Below are 12,529 nucleotides of genomic sequence, written 5' to 3'. Positions count from 1 at the left end.
TATGTATGATAAAATGTAATATAACCATTGAACAGGATACATACAGGCAATTGATAATATTATAATTGAAACTATAAAATTAAGCTATTCTTGGGACCATCAATAATGTATCATCTTAATTAACGCCTATCTCAAAAAATGCTTATCTCAGAAAATGCTTTTCTAAAAACATTTTAAAAAGCAAAGCATTGTTTTATATTTAGCAATCAATATATTAATAAGAATATATTTTGATATCATTAATATGACTTAATTATATTCATTTTGTATAAAGACACATTCATTTATTAAAAATTGTTAAGATAAAGTCCAAGCTTTTTAGCTCTAACTAGTGGCTACGCCCCTAGAGGCCTCTAATGGTACTTTAAATGTTTTTTTTTTATATTTAAAATATGTCTATGTTGCGTCTGACATTTATGTTTCATTGAATGCTCTTTGTTAAATCAAGAAACATAATTTTTTTGTTTTCTTGTGATTTCTCTTAGGAAGGTGGTGGTACCCTCCCCCAAAATAGTTACAAATCTTTCCGGGACCTATGAGAATCTACCATGTTAAGAAGAACCTGATTGCAGCGAGATCCTTTGGCACAAATATACAGACACACAAACATCCTGTTACTAATAAAGTAACAGGATGTTTGTCTGTGTGTTTGTACTCTCTTTTGGAATCATACTGCAGAGCTAAAAATACGAATAGGCCCCCACATAATTGGGGGATTTTAAAGTTTTATTATCAATTGAGAAAGTTTTTACAGATATTAAGGTTTTATTTTATTTTGGGGTAAAATTCTTGCTTAGATTATATTTAATTAATTAACTAAAATTTATAGAAGATATTTAAAAGAAACAAACTTTAAAATGTGAATTAATTAAAGGTTTTGCTGTAAGTGTTTTCTAAGATAGGCGTTTTTTGAGTACAGACAGGTTGAATTAAACACACACACACATACACACAGACAGAGTACGGACACCACAGAACTTGATTGTATTAAAGTTTATTCTTCAAAACATGGAATAGGATAAAGAGCACACAAATTCTATTCTTTTAATAAATTTATATATAAATCTGTTGTATATGGATGTACAATAATTAAAGCAAGGCTTTATTTTAATACTAAACAAAATTACGTAAAGATGGTTCCTGAGATATTAAATCAAGTCAGTTTATAAAATAACATGTCTTTTCAGTTATGGGAATATAATTATTTACTTATTATAGTTATTGAAATTGTCCTATATTGGTCCAAACTTATAACTTAAAATACACTGAAGGGACTGCAACTATTACAATATTCAAAAATGTTTGGTTTCTATATTTCAACTTAACAAAATTTGTTGGTACCATTTGTACAATGACAGGTAAGAAAGGGGACGAAGAAAGAAAGAGGGAAATACAAACGGCTATAAGTTGGGTTTATAAACAAAATCTGTATGATTATAAATCAATAAATTAATAAACTTGTTTAACAAAGTTGTCGAGATTTTACATAATATCACCAGGGACGTCCTAGGGGGTGGAGGATAAAGGAGTAGGCATCCCCAAAATTTTTAATTTTTACCCCCCTTAAAATAAAAAAGCTTAGACGTCACTAACTCTATGACATAAAGATTTCTCCCCCCAAAATGAACTTTGTGATGCTGTAGGCATCTCAGAAATTGTAATTTTTAATTCTTCCCCCCCCCCCCCCCCAATAAAAATGCTTGGACGTCCTTGAAAAGTATGATCTATGTTAATGATAAACAACCTTTTTGTTTCAAAGACCCAACTCTGTGTGAATGAAACAGTGATATTACTGGATAAAAATTAATTAAAATCAACTTATATATTATCCAGATTTTATTTAATTGACGACCTTTTTGTTTTAAATCCCCAACTCTGTTGAATGAAACAGACAACTACTTAAAATAATGGGCCCTGAATGTTTATTTTATATGGATTTTTCATTTAAATAATGTTTAGTTGAAACTTATGTATATTGATTGTAGGAATATGAATTTAAGGCTTTAAAAAAAATTAAATAAAAAACAAAATTTGGATATCTAGGGTTTAAATATAGGCAGGTATTTAGAAAAATTTGACTCTTTTCCGATAATTGGGAGAAAAAAAAGATTGCTTTTGTTTATGGAAAACCTTTAGTAAGACTGCTAATTTTTTTGCTAGATATGTATAGCAAATGATATTTGTTTATTCTTTTTGCCCAATTTTATTCTTAAATCATGTATTTTCTGAAGATTTCAACAATTTTTCATATGTTAGTGTACCTGCATAGATATATCAATATTTGGTAACTGATTTTACGAAATTAACGCAGGTTTTATATTTAATTGTAAACCAAGTTTGAACATTTATTTCAAAAGAGGTGTAGTACAACAAAATTTTTGTAGTATAAATTTCGTTGTTTTTATGTGTAAGCAAAGAAAAGGGTGATTTTTCCTTAGTCTTATAAGTGCACAGATTGTTGTGGTATTTTTGTGAGAAGTGGATCTCGGCATTCTTAATTAATTTATTTCTACCTTTATGGAATTTTTAAGGCATTATTCAATGAAAATTACTTAAAACATAAGAAAAAGTAAATAAAAATGCAATTTGAAAAATTAGCTTCGCGATCACTTTAAGATGTTGGTTATTCCCTATACCAGAGAGCATCAGTATTTTAGGGGTGCCTACACCCCCATACTTAATATATAATATACTTACATGTATACCAAGAGAGTTAAGATGTTGTGTATTCCCTATACCAGAAAGCATCAGTATTTTAGGGGTGCCTACACCCCCCATACTTATTATATAATATACTTACATGTATACCAAGAGAGTTAAGATGTTGGGAATTCCCTATACCAGAAAGCATCAGTATTTTAGGGGTGCCTACTACCCCTGCACTCAATATTATCTCCTTTCTGGCTTTAACTGTGTATCTTGTACCTAAAATAAAATAAAAATTGGTGCTTAGTCTCAAAGTGCCAATCGAGCACAGTACCACTCCTACTTGCTTTTGAATTTACTTGAAAATAAGTACCCAGTACAACCTAACATAATCTGGCCCAAAGTTATACACAAATAATAGAGGGGTAGGTGTTTGGGGCTTAACTATAATTGGAGATAAAACGCCCTACATGAATGAAATGACACTTAATAGAACCGGTTTAGAGCCGCACTGAAAAACAATTTATTGTATCGTAATATAGAAAACCATAAAATCTATATTGTATTAGCTCGGGCCCAACAAAACAATTAAAATTAATATTATAATTTTTCATTTACTCTCCGCGGAAAACTGTCAAAAATATACGCGTTGTAGTGTTTTAAATTGTACATATGAATTGTTTGAAATGAAATTTCAAACAAATTAAAGCAAGAATATTGTCATTTTATGCTTATAAAATAATAGTTAATTCTCTCCCCCCCACATATCTAAGAACAGGGGAGGTGAGTAAAAAATGCCTAAAACCACCTAAATGCCTTTATATAGCTTCCCATTTGGACTAGCATTTTTCGAGATATCTTAATACAGACAAACAAATCTTACTACTTCATACTATAGGATATAAAATTGTATGTTGTATACATTGGTAGGTAATGCCCATAAATTGGAATAGTCCCTTTCGTGGCAACGCCCCTTAAGAGGCGATTCGTCGTATTTTTAAAATGGCTTTTGATAGGTTATTTTAGGTTAGATTAGGTTATATTGGGTTAGGTGATTGCCCCACAGGGGCTAGAAATAGGAGAAAAGATACTGTGAAAAAAACGAAGAATCGCCTCTTAAGGAGCGTTGCCACGAAAGGAACTATACGCCAATAAATTACTATGTTCGATCGATACTTTTTTAAATAAGTCATTGTTACCTAATCTAGTAAAAGTGACACTTTCTGCTTGCTTGCTGTAGGAGATGCCGATCTTTTCAACAAATGCCTAAAAATAGAGTTATTACCATAGACTTCCAAGGGGGGGGGGTAATGGGGCGATTACCCCCCACAAACAAATTTGGGGGTGCCGTAGGCACCCCCAAATTTTTTTTCATTTCCCCCCCCCCCACATTTAAAATTTACCCCTACCCTGGCCCCGACCATTTAGAAGGGGGTATTTACCCCCCCAAACAATTTTGGGGGGGTAAATACCCCCCCAAAATAAAAAATCTCTAACATAAAAATTTTTTGCGCGCTTCGTGCGCATTTTTAATACTAAATATTTAAGAAAATTTAAATTACCCCCCCCAAAAAATTTTACCTCAGGGGTAAATTTTGGAGAGGGAAAACAAAATTTACCCTGCCATCAGATTTTAGGGGGGGGGGGGTAATTACCCCCCCAAGCAAATTTTACCCTCGGGGTAAAAATTTTGGGGGAGATAAAAAAAATATGCGGCGCGCTACGCGCGCCATTTTACCCCACCCAAAAAGAATTACCCCCCCCTTAAAAAAATTTTACCCCTCCCCCAAAAAAAGCTTGGACGTCTATGGTTATTACCCTAGATGTACTTTCATACACAATAATCCGTCAATTAAAATTGAATGTCTAGCATACGAAACCTTATGTTTTTATTTGTTTACATTTGATTCATTTTAATAATGTACTCTAAAAAATTAAACTTGTAGCTTGCTAAAATTACGATATCTTCATTTATTCCCTTTACACCATCTCCCCTTCTTCTACTTTATGAACGAACTGGCCAATAAGTGATATCTATTTAACAACATAGAATTCAAGTATTTATATGTGACTTTTTAGGTTATGCGAAAAGTGTCATGTGTGATGTCATAAAAATACGAAAACAGTAAAAGTGTCTCGCTATGACGTCAGAAAAAAATAACAATTAACCAATGAGAAGCCAGTATTCACAATGGTAAAATATATAGCGGCCTCTCATTGGTTAATTGTTATTTTTTTTCTGACGTCATAGTCAGACACTTTTACTGTTTTCTAAAAATACGTCTATTATATAGATTTCCTTTCCCACTTCTACCCTAATCCTTCATTTTTAGACTATTTTTATGACGTTCAACATGACACTTTCCGCATAACCTAAAAGTCACATATAAATAATTGAATTCGACTTTTTATACATTTATAGATGAAATCAATATATAATTGCCTTTTCGTGACAAAACGTGTAAAGGTTTTAACCAATAATATGCTGGATTAGAATTGAGCCATGCTGAAAAATCATGTATCGTTACGTTTTACTAATAATTTTTGAGAATATTGAAATAAAATCATACAATTTATACCAGGTTTGTTATAGTTTTTCATCTTACTATGCACCAAAAGCTATCTATAATACGATGCGATAAATAACGTTTTATTACTTTAATTGTATAACGGAAATGAAAATTTAGAAAAATGGTAACCTTTGTAATTATTGTTAAGTTTGGTCGGTTTCTCAAAGGTCTAAAAACAAAAAATCCCTTATACTTTATTCTGGAACAGCGACTACGCGCCTAAAGGCCTTTAGGAGCACTTAAAAATTAAAAAAATGTTGTCATTTTTAAAAAATCCCCCAAAATAGCCCCCCCCCCCAACTTGTAAGAAGATACATTGCAAAGGAGAATCATATCGGTTCAGCTATTAGCGAAATCTTTCAGTGCAGACAGACAGACATCCTGTTACTTTTATATAAGGATAAGTTAACAAAAAGAATGAGAAAAGCAAAGAAAATAAAAAAGACTAAAGGAACTTATAATTAATTAGTAATAAAAATCGGACATCGGATCTTTACTGACAATCAGACAAAAGGACATAACAACACAAACTCTTATTTGGTAGATTCGCTACAATTAAAAAGTTTATCTAAATCTTTTACTTACTTCAAAAATGCCTTTGCTGTACTAAATCTTTTCCCTCTTTTTATTGTAGCCTGAAAAAAGTTAAGTTTAAACAAATATTTTAAAGGTTGCTGAAAAGCAGCAAATAACAAGGAAGAAAATATATATAAAATCGAAGCTCTTAATTCAGAAGTTAGGTCAAATGAACATTAATACTTTTAAGTGTCAGAACTTAATACGAAGATTAAACATTGATTTGTTTTTCTAAACAAAATTTTGCATATTTTTTTTGCAAAATTGCGCAAATACAAATACTCATAAGGACGTTTTGACTGACACTAGATGTAAAAAAGCTTGGCTATTAAAAAATTTTACCTGCATGAAAGTAAAGCCTGTACTATTTCCAGCATTGATGTCTCTGATAGGATAACCTAACATATAAGAATTCCAATTTCCATTAAAAGAAACCGCAACTCTCACCTCGTTTATTTTGATCGAAATGGAAAATAAGGGTAGTCTTTTGTTTAATTGGTGTATTGTAGGCGCCGTTTTGCCCTCCCTCTTTTTGGCAATTTCTGTTGTTAACTAGAGGGGATAATTGTTAAAACATTTGTTAAATCTTTAATGGGGTGATTCTTATTAAGAGTGTGTTAATTCTATCGCTCATTAAGATTCCTGGGAATATCAACGAATACCTCTATAGCATGGACGTCCAAGCTTTAATTAAAAAAAGAAAAATTGGAGTCTAAGTGAAGTAGCAGCCATGCCAAGTATAATACACACCTGCATACATGCCGGCATTCAGAAAACTGTCAGAAAGCGGTGTCTTAAATTTTACATCCCCCACTGGCAGCGGACCTAGAAATATATTCATAGTTAGGTATAGAATAGATTTATTAGCCTAAATTGTCAGTAAATTTTGATAATCCTTCAAAATTAAAGGAATTGTTTATATTTAGACACATAAGACTGATCTAATAGTGCGAACGGCAAAATTTTTAATCTTATGATTTACTAGAAGCTGCTCTTAACCTAAAAAACCTAGGGATAAAATGAAAAAAATAATTACTTTTTCAAACCAAAATGTTTACTGTTTACCATAACTATGCCGTTTTCTATTGGTCCTATTATGGGATTGGGGTTCTAGACTTTCTATGTTAGGATGTACATATTTGTTTCATAGTATTTCGAGAAATAATCTTAAATGTGAAACATTTAAAATAATTAAAAATCACGCAATCTATACTTTGGTATTCTCCGTTTCCATACTTAGCATTTTCTGCATAGCCCAGTTCAATAGATTATCTGCTAACCTTGTGAATAATGTGCATAGATGTTTCTAGCATAGCCCTGTTCAATAGAGTATTTGCTTAACCTTTGTAGAATGCGCATAGGTGTTTCTAGCATAGCCCTGTTAAATAGAGTATCTGCTTACCTTGTATAGAATGTTCATAGCACTCTTCTCCAAAGTATTTAATAACCTTTTGTCAAGTGTGCAGTATCTACTTACCCTGTGTAGAATGCGCATAGGTGTTTTTAGGAAAGCCCTGTCCTATAAGTATCTGCTTACCCTGTGTAAAATGCGCATAGGTGTTTCTAGGAAAGCCCTGTTCAATAGAGTATCTGCTTACCCTGTGTAGAATGGGCATAGGTGTTTCTAGCTTAGCCCAGTTCTAAAGAGTACAAGCTTACCTTTTGTAGAATGAGCATAGGTGTTTCTTGCATAGTCTGGATTAAGCTGTTGTTCAGACTTTCTGAAGTATGGTAGCACCTAAAAAATATTTATTCAGAACAAAAAATTTCTCAAAGAATTATGCTTTCTTAATATAAAAAGCCTTACAAAATTTAGCTGAATAAAAAAATATGACTTACCTCTTCCCAAGACCAACCAGGATTACCAGCTCTCTCCCAGGAGTCATAATCTTCTCTAAAAGTTTAGAATTAATGGTTCTTCCCCTCAAAGTCCCTAGCAAGCACAAAAATTTCTTATATTGAAATAAATAAAAAAAAAGAAGAAAGGTATTTTTTTTTCATCTAGCATAACTCCTGCAAAACCACCGACAAAAATTTATTTATATTTCACTCCTTGTGTGGAAATGTATACATAAGGTAAAAATAAACTTTATTTAGTAATAAACTCAGAAACAAGGGATATTATCAATTAAACTGCTATAATAAAAAATGTCAAGTAAACATTTTTGACAAGTTGACAAGGTATTTAAAAATGTATTTCCGTCTGCTTTTTATTGGTGACGTTACATGTATTTATGATTCTAATTATATAGTTTATTTTCATAAAAAGAAATAAACAACATGACATTTTTGTACCTTTAGTTTGGTTAAAATGAATTATAATAAACTAACTAATTAAAATAATAGTTGACTTTAATTATTAAGAAAATATTAACGTATATTTAGTTAAAGTAACTTTGAGTATATAGGCATGCATTTGGGGTAGAATTATAGATTACATAAATATATATTTGTAGTGAAGCTTCACATAGGTCATGAAACATTTTAGGTTATTTTATTTTTGATTAGGGACTTTGAATGGTTTTAGGCTTTTTGTCTAACCTTTCCTAGATCTTTGAATGCAAAGCCCTTAAATGCCAGTAGCACCACTACTAGAATCACATAGTATATAAACTTTTACTCCTCCAGTCAGATCATTAATTTAATAAGTCAATATTAAGCTTGAGTCAAATAATTGATAAATTTTACTACCCTACTAAAATATAAAACTGTGAGCTTAAATTTTGTTTTATGAAGAAAGAGTTTCCCTTGTAGGTAAAAAGAAACAGTAAAGCTTGGATTACAACATTATTATTATTTGTGCAAAACTTTCACAGAACATGGGTAAGAATATACATTACAGCGTTTAACAAACCAGACTTTTTAAATTGTGTAAATAGAAATTCATAAAATATGTAACAATCTTCCAAAGAAAATAATTGTTGCTAACTTTTTACATACTAGCGGCTTTGCCCCTAGCCTCTAGGGGCTTTGCCCAAAGGGGTAATTAAAGAAAAAAAAATAATTACCTCTGGAGATGCCCCTACAAATTTTTAAATGATTAAAAAAAAAAATTGGGGGGGGAATTTTTTTCATTTTTTTTTTAAGGGGGGGGGTATCCCACCCCCCAAGAAAATAGCCTAAAACCACCACAGGACCAGTAGGTATATTCCCTGAAGAGTAGAATCCGATCGGTTCAGTGGTTACCGAGATCTTAAGGGATGGACAGACGGACAGACAGACAGATGGAAGGACAGACATCATTCTACTTTGTATTATAGATAAAAACCCTAAAATGACATTTTTTTGCAAAGTTACGCTGCAACAATTAGTTTACTGCCTTCTTCTATGTGTCTGTCTGTCGGTGATGTTAGGAGGTTTCCAATTTTATCCTTTAGAGGTGCAGATAATTTACTTTCCTTTACTCCACAATTACTTTACTTTTGTTAACTTCCACTACTTCCCTTAAATTTTTCTATTCCCCTAAGGTTTAATTTGATTTAGACTTAATCATGTACTCTAATTACAGAGAGGCTTTGCTTTGCAAAATGTTCTTTTTTGCGCCTTAAGTTTTGCAAATCTATTATATTAAATGTAAATGAATACTCGCTTATACAACCTTATTTTATAATTATATTTTTAATCTATTAACGTATTTTTTCATCAATGTAAAAAGTATGAGTTTCTAAGTAAATAGTTGAAAGAAACATGTTTTAAAAACACACTTTTTATGTACTATGAAAGGGACAGCTAAGAGTAATAAAATACACAGGTATATTTATTTATTGTTTTTGAACATGAAAAAAAGTATGATCTTTTGCTTCAGATCATGAGCAAACATGATAAAATTTTAAATTAGGATTGCAGTACCTTAAGAATTGAGGCTTGATGGTTATCTTATTCTTTATTATTGGCTTAACAATTGAAAGAACAGACATACTGTATCTATATACTAGCTACTCTACTTAAAACTCTGATTCTAAACTGTGTGTGTGGCCTTAGTTTATTGTTTGAACATAATAAGTCAGATATCAGAATTTGTAGTAGGATGATTTTGTAAAGCCACCAAGGGTCCATCTCTTGCTCTACATTCAAATCAGTCTCATGGGAGCTCCTCTTTTTTACCTTACCATTGCTGAGTATATCAGGTTTCCCAAATTAAGTACCAGTTATGAATATGTTCTCTGCAGAGAAGCCTTGGATATGGAATGAACTGTTATTATACGATTGGAGTTGCCACATGAGGACATGAACTCAAACTCTCATGACCATAACAAAGTCTGTATCCACAGACACCCCTAATTCAAATCCCTTACCTGTCTCCTCTAACATATAGCATCCCATTGATGGTAGACCCACCACCCAACACTTTTCCAGAATGCCATAAACACTCATCTTTCTAGATAGATAATTAATCATAAAGTTAAAGAAACAAGGATGACAATATTATAATTCAGAAGTAGCAAGGAACACTTTTCAAGAATGCCATAAAACCTCATCTTTCTAGATAAATAGTTTATTAGAAGAAAGAGAAGAAAGGCTGATAGTATTCATAGATAGCAAGGATCCATAAATGGATAGACAGACCATGTGATTTATAGAGCAGATGTAAGGTGTTCATAAAAAAGATAGGGAGAAAAGAAAAAAGCAAAGAAAACATACATATATATTGAAAATCACAGAACCTTATATCAATGTACATTTATGCCTTTTGTACCAGACATTTTTTTCTTTTTTGGGGGGCGATTGGAGTGTCACCCGCGACCATAGCTCAACAGGTAGCGCAACGTCGGGAAGGTGATAGGTTCGAATCTCGGTCCAACACCGCGTCATAACTAAAGACATTAAAGATAGTTCCTACTGCTGCTATGTCAGGTGCGCAACATAAATAGTTAGAGTAGGGGGAATGCCTTGGCCCAAAACAGGCGCAACTCACTACCATGCACAGTTAGGACTTCTCAGACAAGGGTCGTGCAATCAAAGGGTTGGTTGTCTGATGGGCAAATGGACGCATTACACCGCAATCATAGGGCGTAGGGCTGACAACCCTATCCCATATCCAAAAAAAAAAGCCAAATTGTTACAGAAACACTAACAAATTGTCAGTGGCCTATGCTCCCCCTGTTACAGTTACTGATGGGAGTATCACACCCCCCAAGAAAATAGCTTAAAACTCCCAAAAGACCAGTAGGTATATTCCCTGAAGAGTAGAGCCCAATCGTTTAGTGGTTACCAAGATCTGAATCTTCAGAAGAACAGAAATAAGGGCCTAGACATACAGTCATCGTACTTTGTATTATAGAATAGGGTTTTTTTTGGAAATCCTATTCTATAAGGCTTTTTAGTTCATTAAGATCTTGCAGACCCATAGACTAATTAAAAGTTTTCCATTATAGGGAAGCTTCATATTTATCAAAGAAGTTTTTAAAGCTCTTTTATTTTAAAATAACCATTGTGAATGTTCTAGGCTATTTTACTACTCTCGCTCCCCTAATGGATTTACAATTACTTGGATCTTGAAATAGAACCCTATCGCTCCAGCGGTTAGCGAGATCTACAAGGGATTCTCTGTAACCTAATAAAGTGAAAATTATAGCTGGCAAAATTAACGACCCCCCACAATTCACCCCCTTTACCACATCCCATCCTCTCCTACTGGATTAAAGAACTGACCAATAAATGTTGTCCATGTTAGCAACCCAAATTGACGACAAAATTCCCCTGTTGTAATATCCACGTATATTTTATATATCCATTGCTCCCCTAGATACTAAGGGGTCAGCCGCTTGAACATCAGATAAACAAATATACGCAAAAAACTTAACTTTGAAATGTTAGAATACTCACGTAAAGCGTGAGATGAAAGGGCAAACGAGACGTTTCAAATTTTTGAGTATAAAACACATTAACGATTATATAATTATATGTTTTAACACTGCGTGCTTCAAAAGAAAAGAAGTGGGAGGTAAAAAATACACCAAAAGGCATTAAAAATATTGGAGATTATTATAGATCTTATACAACTTTATGCAATACGAAAAATGAGGAGTTTTAAGTATTTAATTTGTATAAAAACCTTATTCAATTTCATATAAAAAACAGGATTAAAAAAATCATGTTTAAAACAAACCATTGAAACCTCTCCTTTTACCACTCTCATAGAAAAAGCTTGGACATCCATATTGATAACACAATATTTTCTTAACAACTAACCCCTTCAAGGAACCCTAACCCTGCGGCACCTTAACCTTTGTAAGTTATATAACTAAGTGAAACCATGTATCTTCTTTCCTGTCCAAACAGCAAGTGTATTAGCACCCTTCAGACAACGAACTATTTGATTGGGCGACCTTTGTACAGAAGTACTAACTGTGAATGGTAATGAGTTGAGCCTTTTTTTTGGCCAAGGCATTTCCTCCTACTCTAAATGTTAAAGCCAAACATCTGACATAGTAGCAGTAGGATCATTTTTTATCACTATAGTTATGACGCGATGTTGAGCCGAGATTCAAACGCATCACCTCCCGACGCACGCCGAACGAATGTTTAAAGCCAGGACCCCGTGTTTTTCTTAAGAAACACTTTCTTAATTTTGTATCACAGAGTGTCTAGAATATGCAGAAGGTAAATGTGATATGTATAAGATGATTATGTAAACGCCCGTGTACTCAAAAAAGTGTTTTCTAAACTTGTATAGTAGAGATTCTAGTTATAGATGATCATTAAAAAAAGATCTTCTTAATTAATTTTTATTTCAA

General features: G+C 32.6%; 1 protein-coding gene across 1 annotated transcript in view; it reads right to left on the bottom strand.

The window, feature by feature from the left end:
- LOC145326999 (glucose dehydrogenase [FAD, quinone]-like) overlaps positions 1-12,529 on the bottom strand; it is a 45,220-nt gene that overhangs the window by 13,613 nt on the left and 19,078 nt on the right. The window contains exons 7-15 of the mRNA XM_080170473.1: positions 10,088-10,170; positions 7,632-7,686; positions 7,452-7,530; positions 6,543-6,617; positions 6,135-6,190; positions 5,802-5,851; positions 5,346-5,385; positions 3,846-3,912; positions 2,801-2,925 (exon numbers count right to left, since the gene is read on the bottom strand). Of these exons, the coding sequence (XP_080026599.1) occupies positions 2,801-2,925; positions 3,846-3,912; positions 5,346-5,385; positions 5,802-5,851; positions 6,135-6,190; positions 6,543-6,617; positions 7,452-7,530; positions 7,632-7,686; positions 10,088-10,170 (630 nt within the window). The remainder of the gene's footprint in view (positions 1-2,800; positions 2,926-3,845; positions 3,913-5,345; positions 5,386-5,801; positions 5,852-6,134; positions 6,191-6,542; positions 6,618-7,451; positions 7,531-7,631; positions 7,687-10,087; positions 10,171-12,529) is intronic.

The sequence above is a fragment of the Acartia tonsa genome, chromosome 8, assembly GCF_053477335.1.
Source record: "Acartia tonsa isolate MP-2025a chromosome 8, ASM5347733v1, whole genome shotgun sequence".
Classification (NCBI taxonomy): domain Eukaryota; kingdom Metazoa; phylum Arthropoda; class Copepoda; order Calanoida; family Acartiidae; genus Acartia; species Acartia tonsa.
Note: the sequence above shows the minus strand (reverse complement) of the source record. Positions and strands in the feature narration are given on the sequence as shown.